The sequence below is a fragment of the Aphis gossypii genome, chromosome 3 (assembly GCF_020184175.1).
Source record: "Aphis gossypii isolate Hap1 chromosome 3, ASM2018417v2, whole genome shotgun sequence".
NCBI classification, from domain to species: Eukaryota; Metazoa; Arthropoda; class Insecta; order Hemiptera; family Aphididae; genus Aphis; species Aphis gossypii.
The window spans coordinates 10,472,608-10,491,645 of NC_065532.1; the positions used below are offsets into that span (position 1 = coordinate 10,472,608).

At 24.9% G+C, this 19,038-nt stretch overlaps 1 protein-coding gene across 2 annotated transcripts; it reads right to left on the reverse strand.

Moving 5' to 3' along the window:
• Positions 1-257: 257 nt before the first annotated feature.
• Positions 258-18,552, reverse strand: LOC114119708 (ATP-binding cassette sub-family C member 4-like). Of its 2 annotated transcripts, XM_050204667.1 has the most exons (26): positions 18,366-18,552; positions 18,200-18,283; positions 14,922-15,032; positions 14,700-14,834; positions 12,788-12,998; positions 11,930-12,149; positions 11,671-11,827; positions 11,461-11,599; positions 11,279-11,389; positions 5,471-5,761; positions 5,228-5,392; positions 5,028-5,149; positions 4,862-4,959; positions 4,704-4,789; positions 4,244-4,620; positions 3,902-4,176; positions 3,692-3,771; positions 3,452-3,602; positions 2,738-2,844; positions 2,510-2,633; positions 2,267-2,437; positions 2,047-2,174; positions 1,745-1,990; positions 864-1,036; positions 560-800; positions 258-456 (listed from the first exon to the last, which is right to left on the reverse strand). In XM_050204667.1, the coding sequence occupies exons 1-25, from the start codon at positions 18,371-18,373 to the stop codon at positions 584-586; spliced, it is 3,987 nt and encodes a 1,328-aa protein (XP_050060624.1). In that variant the 5' UTR covers positions 18,374-18,552; the 3' UTR covers positions 258-456; positions 560-583. The 2 variants fall into 2 exon arrangements, with proteins under 2 accessions (XP_050060624.1, XP_050060625.1); XM_050204668.1 differs by lacking the exons at positions 258-456; positions 560-800 and having other exon boundaries at positions 890-1,036; positions 1,745-1,834; positions 1,915-1,990.
• Positions 18,553-19,038: the final 486 nt, after the last annotated feature.

The window sequence follows — 19,038 nt, forward strand, 5'->3', positions numbered from 1 at the left end:
TTCGTTTAAAAATGAATAAACCATGTCTTGTAGGTATATATAAAAATAGTATGATATGCCGCTATTAAGAATGCATGTCAGATTATATTGACCACGCATTGCCTAACATTGACAGTTAAAAGTTATATAATATTCTAAAAAATATATAATACAAGTATTTGCTATTTTTATTTTAATACAGATGTATTAAATAAAATTATTGCAAATGTTATATTTCAATGAGTATGTGTAATACGATGTTCAAATTATTAACATAATGAACTGACAGAATATAAATATTATATTTTTAATATATATTTTAGATGTGTACGTTTTAGGCATTACAGATGTTTATTAATTAATAAATATAATAATTGAAGAAGGTTTGATTTATTACTATTTTATTTTTAAACAACACAGTCTTATTCAAAAGTTCACTTGTTTAGAAATTGATTTATTGTTAGGACTTTTGAAGGTCTGTAATAAAAAAAGAGAGGTAAATGGATTCAAATTTGAAAACATAAAAAATACATTTATTATTTAATGATAAATAAAATGAATATGCGTAATGAATTTATACCTCTGTAGCCTCATTATATCAAAATTAAGATTTATCCTTTCCAGTTTGCTCAACCATTTTGTAAAAAAATCCGTCAGTGTTCTTCAATAAATTATACGGGTGATCGAATTCAACTATTTTGCCAAAGTCCATAACTAATACTCGATCGGAGTCCATAATAGTATTTATACGGTGAGCAATTGTTAGTACTGTGCAATTTTTAAATTTATTTCTTATTGTATTTTGAATCAATTTATCAGTCCTGTGAATAAAAATGTGGTAAAAATAAATAATTATATATTTTAAATAAAATTATTTTTATTACAGCGGATCAACATTGGCAGTGGCCTCGTCCAATATTAGGATTTTATTGTTTTGTAGTATAGCTCTAGCTAAACAAACTAATTGGCGTTGACCGACACTAAAGTTCGAACCACTACTTGACAATTTCGAATTAAGACCACCGGGCAAACCCTCCACAAAGTTTTTGAGTTCAACCTATAAAAATAACATACAGGGTGATTCTTTTATCAAACTACACTCATTATTTCCAAAAGTATTCATGTTTTTGAAAATATTTTTTACATAGTTTCAAATTGTTAAAAAAACAACATTTTTATAAAAAATTATATTTTTAAATATTTTTTATCCTTATAATTTTTTAAGTTTTTTACTTTTTTGAATGACAACATAGATTTTTAATTTTATATTCCAAAGCAGAATAATTTTTTGAGTATTTTGATACATAAAAATCGAATTTAGAAAGATTAGTTTATGAGTTATACTTATTCAAAGTTTAGACAAGCGGAGTAGTGGACAAACGTTTTGCGGGATAACTATGTACCACTCCAATCCGCGCAGCTAAACTTTAAACACGTATAACTCACAAACTACTCACCCTAAATTTGATTTTTATGTATCGAATTACTCAGAAAATTATTCTGCTTTGGAATATGAAATTAAAAATCTATGTTGGCATTCAAAAAAGAAAAAAACTTAAAAAATTATAAGGATAAAAAATATATTTTTTATAAAAATGTTGTTTTTTAACAATATTAGAAACTATGTAAAAAAATATTTTCAAAAAAATGAATACTTTTGGAAATAATGAGTGTTGTTTGATAAAAAAATCACCCTGTATATAAATCAAGTAATAATAAAACAAATATTTTGTTTTTAAGTGAGATTAATTAGAACACATTATACTTCATCTAGAGCATTCCAAACATCATGATCTGGGTATTCATCAAATGGATCTAAGTTTGTTCGCATTGTCCCAGAAAACAATACTGGTTCCTGAGGAATTATAGATAACTTAGATCTCAGGTCTTTGAGCATCAATTCATGGATATCTACACCGTCAATGATGATTTTACCTTCATTCAGAGCTAATCTAAATAATGCTCCGATAAACGATGATTTGCCTGCACCGGTCCGGCCAACAATACCAATCTAAATAAACGTAAAAGAATCATTATTGACCATTAGAAATAACTCTCTATGCTTACTTTTTCCATTGATCGAATTTCAATATTTAGATCTTTCAATACATAGGGTGAATTTAGGATGTAACGTAGATTAAAATCTTTGAATACGATTTTTCCCGAATAAGGCCATTCTTTTGGTGGATTTTTTACTAAAAAACAAATTAATAATTTAAAAATAATTTATTTTATTTTAAACTATTCGTTAGAATAAGCAAATTAATTCACAATTAATAAGTTTTACCTTCAATAGAGTGAAGAGTATCTTCCTGTGGTAAATTCGTGTATTCTATTACTCTTTCAACTGATGTCAATTGACATAGTAATATTGATGATTGTCTTACTCCCCATTGAATCCTACCGAGTAGGCACATCACTTGTGTAAGAACTAGTCCAACACTTCCTCCGTAAATATCTTAAGTTTTAAATAATTGATGAAATAACATGATTTAAAATTATTAAGAAAATCTTACAACTTTCAACTTACTGTTATCGGCTATTAATAAACTGAATATAATAATACATAAATAAAGTAAACAAACAATATCTATCCAAAATCCGAATCCTTGATTCAAACAAGAATACAAATGTGAAGCCGAAGAATGTAAATCCTAAATGTCAAATGAAAAAAATATAAAAATAATTCAAATAAATGTTATTTATTACGAGTAGATTAAACAAATTAAGTAATTTTAGTAAATTTTAATATAAGTACTTGATGTCTGTCAAATTCTTGTGATAATATTTGTTCTGCTCCAAAGGCTCGAATTGTTGTTAAACCTTGTAATGATGCATTCATATGTGCTAATACAGGACTTCGTGCTGTTTATAGTAAAAAATAAAACAAAATTTGTGTTTAATTATACAATAAATATTATAATATTATTGTTATTATACTGCAAAAGATTGTAAGAAAATACAGTTAATGTAAGTAAGCTAAAACTTGTTTTTAGCATAGCGGCATTGAGGATATGAAGCTTTTCTTTAAATTCTTGCATATTTTGCCCTTTTAATATTTTGAAGATTTATTTTAATTTAAATAAATTAAAAATGGTGAAAAATGGATGTTTACAAGGAGTTTTTTTTACGTTCTTCAAAAAATAATTATTGTAAAACAAAAATTATTTAACACTAATTTTGTGAATATTTCTAGTAGCTCAAATAGTATTTAGATTTTATTTTGATACATTGCACTTGGTCATAAGATTTTATTTTCGGACTACTGATATCATTTATTTATTAAATGTTAATGATTAAGATTAATAAGATTAATGGTAAAAATGTTTTTTGTTAATTTTTGTATGTGTATTTTTATTTTTTGTGAAGAGTTATATGAAGTTGTTCACTAGGTGTTTATTTATATATATCAAATTTTAATGCTTATAAATCAGTCTTATAAATTTATGTTTAATATCACTATGATACTTACTAGATGCTTCTAACCTTTTGATGTTTTGCGATGTATAGAAATAATAATCTCTAACTTTATAAACCATAATTCCAATAATAACTGTTGGTATCAATAGATAAATATTGGTAAATCCTACAATAATTACAGTCCCAAAAATGAACATGAAAATCTAAAAAAAAACCGTTAGCTTTTTTAAATTCTAAAATAAATTACTTTTTTAAATTTTAAATAAAATAGCGTAAGAAAAAACTATATAACTTGTAAGGTATCCAAAAAAATATCTGGTAAGATATCATCCACAGCTCCTAAGTCTTTTGAAAAGCGATTCATTATAAATCCTGCATAAAAGTATAAATTAAAATAGTTTTCATTAATTTGAATATTTATATTTTAAATATGTTTCAATATTTTAAGTGATAACATTTTATTATATATAATACACATTCATAAAAAAAATGTATTACATACCTGATGAATTTATATTAAAAAAAGACATAGTGGTTCCTACTATGGAATTGAACATTCGATTGTGTAAATTAATTGAAGCTTTCATTGTTATTTTCACGAATATAGCAGACCTAATTATCACTGATATGATCAGGGAAACCATGAAAAATGTATAAATGATAACATAGTATTCATTATTATTGTTAAACCATAATAATAAGTTAGATGGATCATGTGTTTCTGATAAACTGTTATTAAATGTAGTTTTCTGATTATAAAATAATTCCTGATTAACCCTGAAAAAGAAGTATATCATAAGAATTTCAAAATTAATTCAAAATTACTTAATTACTGTAATAGTACCAAAAGCTAAGCCAAAATTCTCCTCCGACAGTAAGTCCCAGAATTAAGATGCACATAAAAAAACCAAAAAATACGTTATATGAACTCTCACTAGAAGATATGTACGATATTAAAACATTTTTGGATTTATATTTGCCAAACTCATATGGTGATTTTGTATTAGGTTTTTGAGTTGACTCTTTAAACTTGGATGATAAAATATTTTCGTTAGAACCGGTCTGAGATGAATCCAAGCGTAGCTCGACATCATTGTTGTTCATTTTGTTAGTTTCAATTTCATTTTCAATGGTTGTTCCATTTAAAGGTCCAAGTACTTTTGCAAAATCCAAATTAGAAGCTTGAATATATTGATATGATCCTTCAATTATTATTTTACCCTAAAACAAAAATGAACATGATATAAAATTAATACCCTATAGGCACAGTAATTATTTTAATATTATAATATACTCTTACTAACATTATCCATTAGAACAATATGATCAACTTCGGATAAATGATGTACTTGATGAGTAATAAGAATACATGCTTTTTCTTTGAGATAGTCTGTAATTAGAAACGTTAAGTTTAATTGTGTTTATATAATTATACAGTTAAAGCATTTGGAACTATACTTACTTTTAATGCATTTTTCAAATAAATGATTGCCAACTTTAACGTCAACAGCTGAAAGTGGATCATCAAGTAAGTAAATATCAGCTTTTTTGTACACCGCTCTAAAAAAAAAAAATGTTTGGAAATATTAAATGGACAAATTATGGTTAATTTTCAAATTTATATTTACCTAGCTAAATTAATTCTTGCTTTTTGTCCTCCACTCAAAGTTGTTCCTCTTTCCCCCACTATCGTTCCATCGCCAAGTGGAAAATGTTCAAGATCGCTTTTTAGACCACAGACATCAATAACCTATTTAAAAATTATAATGATTAACTATCATTTAAATAATTGCATGTTATTATATAATGTCAATCCGTATTTATTTACTTCTTTGAAACGTTCTTCGTCCATTGGTGATCCAAAAAGAATATTTTGTTGAATAGTACCAGCAAATATCCATGGTTCCTGTGATGCATAAGATAAAACGCCATCCACAGATATTTTGCCTTTAAAGACAGCCAATTCTCTTAAAATTGCTTGTATTAATGAACTCTGAAATCATTTTTTATTATCATTAAATAATATAGGAAGAAAGTATAGTATATAAATATAAATTTTATAATTTTTTACCTTTCCGGCCCCTACTGGTCCGATAATTGCAACCAAATGTCCAGAATTTACCGTTAAATTAATATTTTCTAATGTATTATTAGTTTGAATATCTGTCCATTTAGCAGAAGTGTTCAAGACAACTATACTATGACTATTAACAGATTTTTTTTTGATTTCAAAGTCATTACAGCTATTTGCAATATAGTCATCAACAATGGGCGATTGTCCAATATTATGTTCCACTGATTTATCAGATTTCGAATAAGAGTTTTGTATTTGATGATCTTTTTCTTCGAGTATTAAATAATGCTATAAAAAACAGGAATCTAATTTTAGATCCTAAGTGGAGTAATTATAGTTTTAGTTATAACGATTTTACTATGTCATGTGTGTTTTTTCTTGATTTCTTCAACTTTATGCCAGTAAAAAGCTTCAATATTCAACTTTGGGCATGTTTTATGGTGCAATTTGGATCAAGTCGGTTAGATATATCATATATATTTATATATATATATTATATTATATGGTTAAAATAATCGAGAATAATTAATACATTAAAGAATAACATACATTTTTAAGCAAATACAAAAATCGACAATATTTTGTTGTGTGATTTAAAAATGAATAACTGTAACTTATTCTCACCAACCATTTATGTTAGCAATTCCTACATATTTTATAATTTTTTAATTATTTTTGGCTCTTTTTGAACTATTTATAGATATATGATTTAAATTTTTTTTTAATTTTATATTTCTATACTTGAAGATTTTATCGAAAAAAGATGTTCAGTTGTTCAAAGACCTTGAAAATTGAACACAAGATTTCTTATAAGTTGTTCATCTACCAATTAAAAAATTTAGAAAAACTTTAGTTCAATGAGAATGTATTTATAGTTATAGTTATTCATAAACATTTTGTTTTATATCTATAATATCTACTAATATTTGAAAATTTAATAAGTTTTACTATATTTTTCTATCTCAAATAAAAAAAGTTAAGTGAAAAATTACAATAATTTTGTATGAACGCTCGAAGTTTAAATTTTTATTATATAGGATATTTTTTTTAGCAATCATTTCATTTTCTATACCTACAAAATTTAATGCACGGTTCCTTATAAATTGCATTTTAATTATCTATTATTTTAATTAATATATTAAATATGAGCTTTGCTCAAAGTTCATTTACTTTTCGGGACAATTTTACAAATACAATATTAAGTCGGGAAAATTGAAACGTTGGTCAGTCATACGGTCATACCGTCGATTTAAAAATATAACATTTTAATACCTCTTTCACGAGTTTGCTTAGATTAATATTAATATTATTAGCAGTAGTTTTACCTTGAACCTATTCAAATTATTTTACACTTTAAAGTTAGGTGATATTGACTTAAAAGTTATTAATAACAATGACCATATTATAGTTACTATACTGCTATATTATTAAAATAATTAAAGATTAATATAATATGTAAATGTCATATTTTTTACAAAAATTTAATAAACCCATCGTATTACTAATAGTGAAATAAATTATAATAATAATGATAAAAAAAAAAAGCGGTCAAGTGAGTTACACTCTGCTGTACAGTAAGTCACTATTATTTATGTGTTAAATTTGAACCCAATGATATGTATTATTGTGTAGGTACGAAAAACGATTTTGAACCGAGATTATTTGTCAGCCTAGGATATATTTTCTAGTGGGTGATAAAAAAGGGGGTTTATGTTTTAATGACCTGTATATACCAACATCTAAGTTCTTTTATAATTGTTGTAAGCCAAACTAATAGAAAAAATTGTATTAAATTTTCAACTCTTAGCTACTTATACAACAATTTTTATGAATTATACTTACATACTTACAAAATAATTTGCAAATATTCATGATTTTGATGAATTTTTGTAAAAATTTGAACTATAAATGCTAATAAAAATCAAACTATGTCTGCCTATGTATTCTTATAATTTTTAAATACTATTAATTAGATTAACTTATAAAGAAATTTATATTACATTTTCAGGTATTTTGACTCAGCTAAAAAATGTCATATATATTTATAAAAAAAAAAACTAAATAAAAACGAATATTTCAAATGCCTAAAAATAGCCTTAAAATAAGTGAATTATTTTGTAATTAAATCATGTAAAGAAAATTCCAATCTAAATAACTGAAGAAATTTTCAAGTATCTACGACTTATTTTTTAAATAATAGCAAATACTTAAAACCGTTAGAAGATATAAATCGTTAATGTTATACAATTTCGAAAAAATTTAAAATTTAAACGGCCATAACATTATTCTTATGATGAGGCTTCGAGTTCTCTTTATAGTTATTTGAAGGAAAAATCATGGAAAATTTAATGTTGCATTTTTTAATCTTAGATATAATTACAAAACTTTTTATGGATCAACTACAAAATACTTGTAAATTTTCATGATTTTGACATATTTCGTAAAAATTTGAACTTTGAACTCTTATAAAAAAAAATTGAGTGGTCAAATGAGTAACGCTATAATAGTGAGGTCACTATAATTAATTCATTAAATTTGAATCCAATGAGAGGTATCATTGTATACGAAAAACGATTCTGAACGAAGATGATTTGTCAGCCTAGGATATAATTTCCAGTGTTGGTGAAAAGGGTGGTTTATGTTTTAATATCCTGAATACACCAACATTTAAGTTCTTTTATAATTATTATAAGCTAAACTTATGAAAATTGTCAAAATTTGAACTTCAAATGCTAATAAAAAAAAAATTGTGCCTATGTATTCTTATAATTTTTTAATCACTATAAGAATAACATATGAGGAACTTTGTATAAAATTTTAAAGTATTTTTAATGGGCCAAAAAAATTTTATCGACACTTCAAAAAAAAATTTTCAGAAAAATTTAAAATTTCAGTTGTCTATAAATAGCTCAAAAAAACTCAAAATGTTTTGAAAATTAAATCATGTAAAGAAAATGCCAATCTAAATAACTAGTCAAATTTTCAAGTATCTACGACTTATACTTTTTGAATAATAACAAATATTTAAAATCTTTGAGGATAAATCGATATCGTTACCCGATTTCGTAAAAATTTAAAATTCAAACGCACTTAAAATTTTTCTTATAATGATGCTTCGAGTTTTCTCTATAGATACTTGTGTGAATCACTATTATATATAATAGGAGTGTTAAATTAGAAAATCCAATGATAGGTATTACTGTATACGAAAAACGATTCTGAACGGAGATGATTTGTCAGCCTAGGATATATATTTTAAACTTTTTATTGTGTTCCCTTTCCGAAATAAATGAAATAAAGATACACATCATATACTAGTTGTTGCTATAGGAACACGTAGATATGTTTTGTTTTCACACCAAATAGTATGTTTAGATACAAATAACATATTTTTGTATAAATCTGAAAATGTCAAAATATTAAACATGTTCCCTAACAAAAGTGGTACTAAAACTTTCAGCAAACTGTCAGGTAAAAGTATATAACTGTAAGAAATTTGGTGACGATACGTTGAACGGTGTGGATATGTGTTTAGATACAAATAAAATATTTCTGTAAAATTTTGAAAATTTAAAAATATTGAACTTGTTCCCTAACAAAAGTGGTACTAAAACCTGCAGAAAACTGTCAGGTATAACAGTAAAAAATTTGGTAACTATACGTTGAACGGTGTGGATTTGTATGCATGACAAAAAATCGGCCTCTATAGTGTACCGATAGTTCATTTTGCAATCGAAAACCATCGCTTAAGTTTGAAATTGAAGCATTCGACAAGTTATGCTGTACACACACACAAAAAAAAAACAAAAACAAAAAAAGCGGGTCAAGTGGGTAACATTGTACTCGAAAAACGATTCTGAACGGAGATGATTTGTATATATTATATTTTAATTAGTTTAGTGAAAAATGTAGTTCTTTTTTAATGACATTAACACCACTAAAATTAAATATTGTAAAGAAAATGCCAATTTAAACAACTGCAGGTGTTTGTTTAAAGTTTCTACGACTAGTGATTTTTAACTCTAGCGAAAATCTAAAATTATATGATACTAAATCGTTATTTTACAAGTAAATTTTGGATTTCATAAAAATTTAAACCTGAGATAAATTTTTTTTAATTTTCCAACGTTTAAGTTTTTTTATAATTGTTGCAAGTCAAACTTATAATATGATTATATGATACTTAATCGTTATTTTACAAGTGAATTTAATATTACTTTACTTTATTAATTTACAGAATTGTATTATTTGTATCTAAACACACTATTTGGTATGAAAACGAAACACATCTATACGTATACGTGTTCCTATAGTATCTTTATTTCATTTATTTCGAAAAGGGAACAAAAAATTATTATTATTTTAATATACCTATTATAATATAGGTATGACCCATTAAAAAAATATATACGTATAATGTATACGTCGAAATTTAAATTTTACAAGATAGATACAAAACTTATTTTGTGTAATTCATTGAAATAAATGAAATAAAGATACACATATACTTTTAGATAGGAACACGTAGATATGTTTCGTTTTCAAACCAAAGAGTGTATTAAGATACAAATAATGAAATAACATATTTTTGTAAAAATCTTAAAATTTCAAAATATTGGACATGACCCCTAACAAAAGTGGTATTGAAAACTCCAGAAAACTGTCAGATATAACAGTAAAAAATTTGGTGACTAAACGTTAAGCGGTGTGGATTTGTATGCGTGATAAAAAATTGAGACTTGCTTTTAAAGTAAAGATTATAATATATCAAAATAATTGTTTAAAGCTTACCTATATAGTTAAGCAATCGCCCATCACCCACCTCAGAATGTGTGTTTAGAATAAATTTTGTCGTTATTGTTGACGTATATGAGATGTGAAAACGGCTTGGTGCTTTGAACGGTCCTGCATGGTTTAAAGTTTATAGTATAGATCCGACTGACGAACTCTTGAGTTTCGAGTAGTTAATATAAGTTAAAATGCATACAATAATAATAATAACCAATAGAAAAGTAGTATAGTAAGTATAGCATACTGATTGGCTGTATGATGCGAAACCCTACAAAGTACTACTCCAAATGTTGTGGTTTCATTATCATTATTATTGTTATTCATTTAATGACATTTTAAAATTATTACATAATATATTTCTCGGGTGTAAAAATATTGATATAAATGAGAGCAAAAATATTTTTTTTTTATCTTTAAGTATATTTATAATAATTTATAAACACCTTAAATTATTATTATTTTGGGTAGGTATATAAGGTATGTACACTTTATAGCATATTATGATCGAAATGACTATAAGACAAAGAAACAACTTCAAAATTTGCAAACTACTATCTATCTACGGGGGCGGAGAACGTGGGTGACAGTTGGTTTATTTTATAAATTTTAACTACAAAATAATTTGCAAATATTTATGATTTTGATAAATTTTTGGCAATATATTTTGAACTTATCACTTTAAGACTAACTTATGAGGAACACACATCATTGTAAAATCACTTCATTCAGAATCTAAAAAATATGTTATGAAATATACAAAGTGAAATTGAGAAAGGTGAACTGTTTCTACTCAGTATCATTTTAAATAGTTTTGATACCTATACAATTATAATACATTATCATTGAATTTATATTTAACACATCTGCCGATCATATGACTTCTACTGTATAACAATTATTAAAGAGGTATTTACTTACACCATGCCAATTTTTTTTCAGATGTACATTATTTATATTTTATAGTTAAGATATTTATAAATAAATAAGTATTAAAAGTATTAAATGTATTCATACTTGTATGCGTTTAATTGATACAATTAATTCTCCTATTCCCAACAAACTAAGAGAAAATTTAACTGCCATTGAACTATGTAATAGACTGAAGTAACATGTAAGGACGTAAACCTATGAGCAAATAATAACAATATATTTTAATATACTTTTTATCCAGAAAAGTAGAGTTATAATGAGCTTACTTTTTGGAAAGATATTCTATTTCCTAACAACACGTATACTATAATGCTGATAAATATTTGGAATCTCGATTGAATTACTTTAAAAGATATCCATACAAATCTAATAAATGTGGCTCCTTGAATTTGTTCGACCTCTATTCTATAATCGCCTCAATATAATATATTATTTGATATATAATAATATAGATGTTATTATCAAACCATACATACTTTCTAATATATTTTATGAGATTTCCAAAAGGTTTTTCCCATGTGTACATTTTGATCACTTGTATACCCGAAATAATTTCATTCATTAATCGTATTCTTTCATCGGTCTTCTTTGCAGTCTGCAAACGATATTTAGAAATTATTTTCCCCATCCAACCTGAAATTCAAAAAATTGGTTTATTTGTAAGTATATATTCATATAATTAATTATTTAATTATTTTTAATGTACTGATTGCAAACAGTTTTATTTAAAAATACCTTGTAATGGAATAAAAAAAAAAAATGTAGCTACTCCAACTAATAAGGATACACCAATGTCTTGCCATAAAAAATATATTCCAATTATTATTTGCAAAGGTCCGATCCACAAATAATGTACATTTATTACACAATCGAATCGATTTACATCATTCGATATCAAATTGATCACTTGTCCAACGGCAGTTTCACCAAAAGTTTTATGACTCAGGCACAATGTCTATGCAGATAAAAAAAAAAACTAATTGAGGATACTCTAGAAAGTAGTATTTTAGCTGTTTACCATATGTAAGTTCATAGTATAATGAAAGTAACAAATGATATAAGTAAAATATTGTCGAATCAAATTAATATTTAATCAGAACATCTTAATAATAAATCAATAAGTAAAAACTGCAGATACCTATTAAATATTTCGGAAATAATTTAGAAAAAATATAATAATATATTCTAAAAGGTTTATTACATCATTATGTATTGAATTTCATAAAACATTATTCTTTAAGTCCTATCAAATACTCAAAACATATTTTAAATTTTAAACAAAAGAATGAATTTATTTTTTAAGCTTCTAACGCCCCCACATTATATTTTCGAATTCATATAATTAATTTATGTTGATTTGTACTTTTAATCTAGTTTTTTTCGTACAAACTTCGTCCCGAGTTCTCCAAAGTTCAAAGTATGGAGAGGGGTTAGAGACAAGCTTAGTCCACTCAATATGGAAGTCCAAAACTAAATTTATGGCATTATTTGAAAAATAGAAATAATCATTGTATGAAATTTATAATTTGTATTAATTATCATATTCTTTGACAGTGTAAAATTTTTTACAAAAATAATATTTTATGGGTTTACCTTTCTGTAAATTAGAGAACAACAAGCAGCTTTCGCTTTTATTACTTCATTCATCATTTCTTCATATATGAAAAAGAGAAGGATAGTTGACATAAGCATGCTACATATTAAAACTGATGAGTATAGGTATGCATATTTTATGTCAATATTTTTGGAATTATCATGGTTGAAATATGCTAATAGTTCACCAATTAACATAGGTTGAGACATACTGTAATAAAAGAAGATGTAATATTATACAACAATCATAAATATTATTATATTAAAATATTATACTTTTTAAATGTTGTGTTTATATTACGTACTTCAATAAAATAAACAAATATAATATGTATTGATTTATCTAATGTTTCTTATAAACAAGTTAATAAGTTAAAATTCAGTTTATGTTAAATGTTAATATTAACTATTTTGATTACATTTTTATATTCTTATCCAATTTATAAATAAATAAATAAAAAATACAATAAAATAATTATTGATGGTATATAATAAGATATTAAAAATGTAGGTAATTATATTCTAAATTGCGTCTTGAGTGGCTCACTGTTATTTGTGGTGTTAAACTTGAGTTCAATGATTATATTATACAAAAACGATTCTGAGGAGATCTGTCAATTTATATCACCAATTATAGATCGTGAAGTATTTTTCTGATATATTTAGGCATTTAAGTCATTTATTTTACTTTTAGTATTATAGTAGGTTGATATATTTTTTTCTACAAATATTATATTTATCAATTTATCATAGGTATTATTATAATTAATTATTATATCAACTTGTATAAATTAAAATGCAACAATATTTTTTGTAAATATCTTAATACAGTATTAATAGATTCACAGCATAAATAAATATTATGTTAAAATAAATTTGAAATGTCATTGCGTATAGTACAATTCATAGTAATATTGTGTAAGTTTTAAGCTCTCATAAATAATTTTTTTAGAAAAATAATTAATAAAGTTTATTTTTAAATATATATGAATAATTTAGTTAAAATTTTAATAAAAAATGTTGATATAAAATAATTGATTTTACAATGTTTATTATATTTTATGGTCTATGAATAAACTACGTATGAGGAATCTTCAAAAACTTAAATATAAAAAAAAATATAACATTTATGAATTTCTAATTTTTAATTAATTTGATCTAAATTCTAGTTCAAAATATTTAAAAAAAATTGTCGTATTTATATAGATTTTCGTAATTTTTTATTTAATAAATAACTCAAAAAATGTCGAAATATTTTATCTTATCTAGAAAATGATAATATAAACATTTTATAAAATTTTACAAAATTTTTGAGTTGCACAAAACATCGTAATCAATTTTGCTTAGTATTGAATTTCTGTTCTTTAATTTTTAATCTGCTTTCCCAATTTTAACAAAAAATATTAGGAACCTTTTTCTTTTTGACCTTTTTAATACATGAATAATTTAATACCAGAAACCACTCTCCACTTTTGAAAATCAAATCATTTTATCGACTACTTGTAGTTCAGATAATAAAAATACACACATCATTGTAAAATCAATAAATTCATTGCTACGCTAAAAATCTAAATTGATATTTTTAAATTTACTTCTTGCCGTTTCCATTATTCATAATTATTTTTAATACTATAAGGTCATACGAGCGAGAATTTAATAATAATAAAAAAATTATCAAAAAAGGATACATATCTTAAAAGAAAAAAATATTTAATATTTTCGTGATTACAATATAAAATAACATAAATAAGTTATTTATATAAGTAATGAGATCACCTAATCTTAAATAACAGGATACGACTATATGTTATATATATTATATATAGAAAAATATTGAAAATATTTGTCTATTATTAATAAAATATTCTATAATTTATTATTATTACTATATACTTAATCTCAAAATTCTTACTTGAAAATAATTTCGATAATAAAATACAGAAATCCATATAGAATAAATTTTGCACCAAACATTCGGATCAAAGGTCTCAACAATTTTGGGTTTCGATTCATTGAAGACGCATTGGCTAACTCTGATCTCCATATCCTAATGTCAAAATAATTACTAAGTTATTTCGATGTACTAATAAGAATCATTATAACAGGTTATATTAGAAGATTATTGGAAATATACTTTTCCAATTTATCGCCTAATGGCGATGATTTCTGGTCATCTAATGTTGTATACAAATCCGTTTCATTTAAATCTCTGAGACGTCCTAATTTTAATAGGTTTGATATCCAACTATAAATAAAAAATATAATCAAAAAATAACTACAAAAAATAAAGTCCAATTTAGAACAATTGAGATTTAAAAGGACGCTAAACTTGTATGTGTTGTTTCCGTCTTATAAACGTACATGATGGGACATTTTTGTTTAGTAGAACGAATTTTGTGTTTAGCATAAATATTAGAATGAAATAACTTGATTATTTTCAAACTTAAAGATAAAAACATTACCTGTGTTCTTATATTGGATTTTTACGATATTTTAATTTTTAATCTAGTTTATGAGTATATATAAATGTATAATACTATAATATATACCTATCTTAGAGTTTTGGTCGCCACCACAATATTGCGCCATGTCGTATATTCCCATAGCATGTACCATTATATTCCCAAACCATTGTATTCTTTGACCTTTGTTAAAGTTAGTTATTGTAATAATATTAATCTTTAATGATGCTATAACTCGCTTAAAAATTAAAGTTGATAATAGGTCATTTCATTTTAATATTTAATCTAAATACACTAAATTTATTCTACTGAGAGAAAATGTTGTACGTTTATAAGACGAAACAACACATGCTAGTTAGGCATTCTCTTAAAGCAAAATATTTAATCCTTTTTTATAGTCTATAGGTTATTAAAATATAGTTATTACATCTTTTGGTATAATTATTAAATATTATATAACTTACAATTTTCATTGATAATAATATTATAAGTTATCAATTTATCATTATCAATAAATATTGATAAATATATTAATTATTAGTACCTAATTAGTAGAAAAGTTAATACGTACAATTATTATTTAAAAATGTAAAAAAAATTTTTAATATGTTATACCTATAATAAAAATATTTAATCAAATTGTAAACATTATTCTTTTATTTTTATTTTTATTATTATTATTTATTAAATTTAAAATGTATCAACATATAACATGTTACACAACAAGTTAAGTTTTTTTTAATAATTTAGAAATTATGTATATAATATAAATTAGATATTCGTGTTATGGATATACATAATATACTGAGGTTTCTGTGTGTGTGTGTTATGGTTATGGTTATAACATTATTATGTGTCTGGAATTTTTTATTTTGTAATAGATTTACCGTTTTATATTTTTTTTATATTATTTATATAGTTTTTATAACTAAACTGTAACTGTATAACTAAATTGAGTGTTGACAAACTGAGTGTCGGCAGACTGGGTGTCGGCAAATTGGGTGTCGGCAAACCGGGTGTCGGCGAATTGGGTTTCGGCGAACTGGGAATACACCGGTGGTGAGATGGGTAGTGGGATTTTGTTTGTTAAGAATGTAAAAGCAATATGAAAAGGGTTAAAAATAGGTTTTATTTCGTCCATGAATTTGGTGATGATGTGTAGAGATTGATCGGTTGTTGGTTTGTTAGCTCTGATTTCAGCATATGATGGTTTTTCATTTGAGTTTGAACTGGAGGTTTTATTTTCGCTTATTCGAGATGCAGTTGGTAGGTACAGTAGATATTGGAATAGGATGATTATCTTTATTTATTTTTTTGTCTTAAGGTTTGATGCGGCTTAATGTTTTTTTAAAGGATTTTCTTTACAATTTGCAGTGTAATTTCCATCATAGTTTGCACATTTTGCGAGTTCCTCTCGTTTTTAGTGCACTCGTTAATGGAGTGATTACGTGTGTGACCGTATTTTCAACAGTGGTGACATTGAGGAGGACCGATCTGTCTTTTTGGATTTTTGAATTTCATTATTGAGTTAAATATTTTGAATATTTCTTAATTATTGTTGTTACGAACTAGCTGTAATTAAATAGAGGAAGTGGCAACTTGTTCACATGATGTGTTAATATTTAATATTTGAAATATAGTTGAATTTTTGACGAAGGTCACTTAGGCAGTTTATAATGTACAGGTAAGTGTAGAATAGTGAAGGTGGCGTTGCACGACACAGAAAGGTTGGGAGAAACGGGGTAGATAAAAACGATATTCGTAATCAGCATCTGCCTAATAATACTTAATAACCATGAAATTGGAACAGGTGTTTGATCAAACAGTAATATTACATCTATTTGCTTTGCATGTGAAACCCTCTGGTAACCTTGCGAGTTAAATCTTTGTAGAGAGTATAGTAAAAATTGTGACGTTTAACCGTTTTTTAATACGATATTTGGAGGTTTAATTTTACTCGGGTTTGGCAAGGTTTTGATTGTTGGTGAGATGAGTTGATAAGTTTGCATGAAGACATAGTTTTGTTCTTCCGTTGCTAAAACTTCGAAACGATTTTGTATCACGAAAAATCTACTTTTTTTATCCTAGTGAATCAGGGAACTTGTGGAAGTTGACGAGAGAGCTCTCTTTGTAGGATTTTCCATAATATTGTTTTTACGCACTGTTGATTTATTTAAAATGATAATTGGTGATGATACAATGTTAGAAATTATACGTATTTAATGCCTAGTTATAACAAATGATGGAACGGCGACTCCCTAGTTATCACTGGCTGTCTGAGCCCAATTATAAACATGATTGTTCAAACTATTTAATATTTTTTCTTGTTGTGAACTTAAGTACGTTTTTACTTGTTTTAAATACGAAAAAGAATGTTTCGTTAAACAGTTTACTGTAAGCATGAAAATAACAATGCGAATAGCATTATCTATGTTAAGATACATATTGCAAAAAAAATGTCTAAGCCATTTACATATGAATGTATTCAGTTCGATTAAGCATTCTATAATTACTTTTTATATTTTTACTCAAAATTGATCACTTTCTACCAATTCTAGTTTTTTAATAAAATTGTTATAGCATACATTATAAGTTACAATATAAAAATATATCCATTCACGGATGTTGTATAAAATGCAGTTATTGTTGCTAAAACAGGTCCAATTATCGATGACAGACGTCAGTTATTATGTAACAATTTGTACACTTCAAAATATCATTTCTACTTGTTCTTGTTATAAATACAGTATAATTGAACAATGCTTATTTTTTGTTTAATTGGAATCATAAAATTACATTTGAAATGTTTAATAGTTTTAACCTTTGCCAATATATAAGATATTAAAAAAATAGATATAGGTCTATCGGTATTTGTCATTTCAAGTTACAAATATATATACCTAAATTCCAAAATACGTTAAGGTAAGTATAAAACATGTAATTCCTTTACCTATGTGTGATGATTTGAAAAAAATTCGCATTACATCTTGGATTAGGAGGACGTTCTGTCTTACTATCTGCCTTAGGTATCTCACTTAAACAATAAAACAGATAAATAAAGATTGAGTTGGTTTTTACTATTATTAGTTAATTTATGAATATATTTGATAACTTACCTATACATAATATATATTATAGTTAGAGTATTTAATTCGTATTATAATTTTTTTATGAATACTTAGTAATAATAATAATTGTTAGTTATTAATCTTATATCATATTTTTTGTGTTGGTATTAAAATGTATATAAACTATTTAAATTACAATAAATTAGTAGCATACACTATAATACACGCACGTCGATTGTTAAGTTAATAGTAACTGAAATTATAAATTTATATTTACATCGCTTTGATATTTTCCACTACCTAATACCAGTTTTGTTTACACATAGTTAATACATAACATTATAATAAGCATTAATCTGTTATCACTATTTGTAGTACACTCATAAAGACTGCATACAAGATTAACTAATCTATCTCATTTAAAAGGACGTCACCTCTAACATGTAGTGTTATCTCCGTCTTACACACGTACGGTGTAATAATTTTTTCGTTTACAAGTTTCAATAGTGTAGTTTTAGCTAAGAAAATTATTTATGTTCTCTCATTAATTTTTTTAAATAATTTAAATTCATAATGAATTATTAGTATGCAAAATATTCAATATTTGAATATGCTCATAATTTAACTCGACTTTTAATATTCTTAACAACTGTTAATATAATAATTGTTAACGGACTAAGGTATTAAGCTATGATTAAATTCATTAAATAGTTCTTACCAT

Excerpts from the sequence above, each read along its gene's own strand:
- LOC114119708 (XM_050204667.1), bottom strand. Across the intron at positions 5,393-5,470 it reads GACCAGTAGGGGCCGGAAAG|AGTTCATTAATACAAGCAAT; the intron begins GTAAAAAATTAT and ends AAATGATTTCAG. Across the intron at positions 3,772-3,901 it reads TTTTAATATAAATTCATCAG|GATTTATAATGAATCGCTTT; the intron begins GTATGTAATACA and ends ACTTTTATGCAG.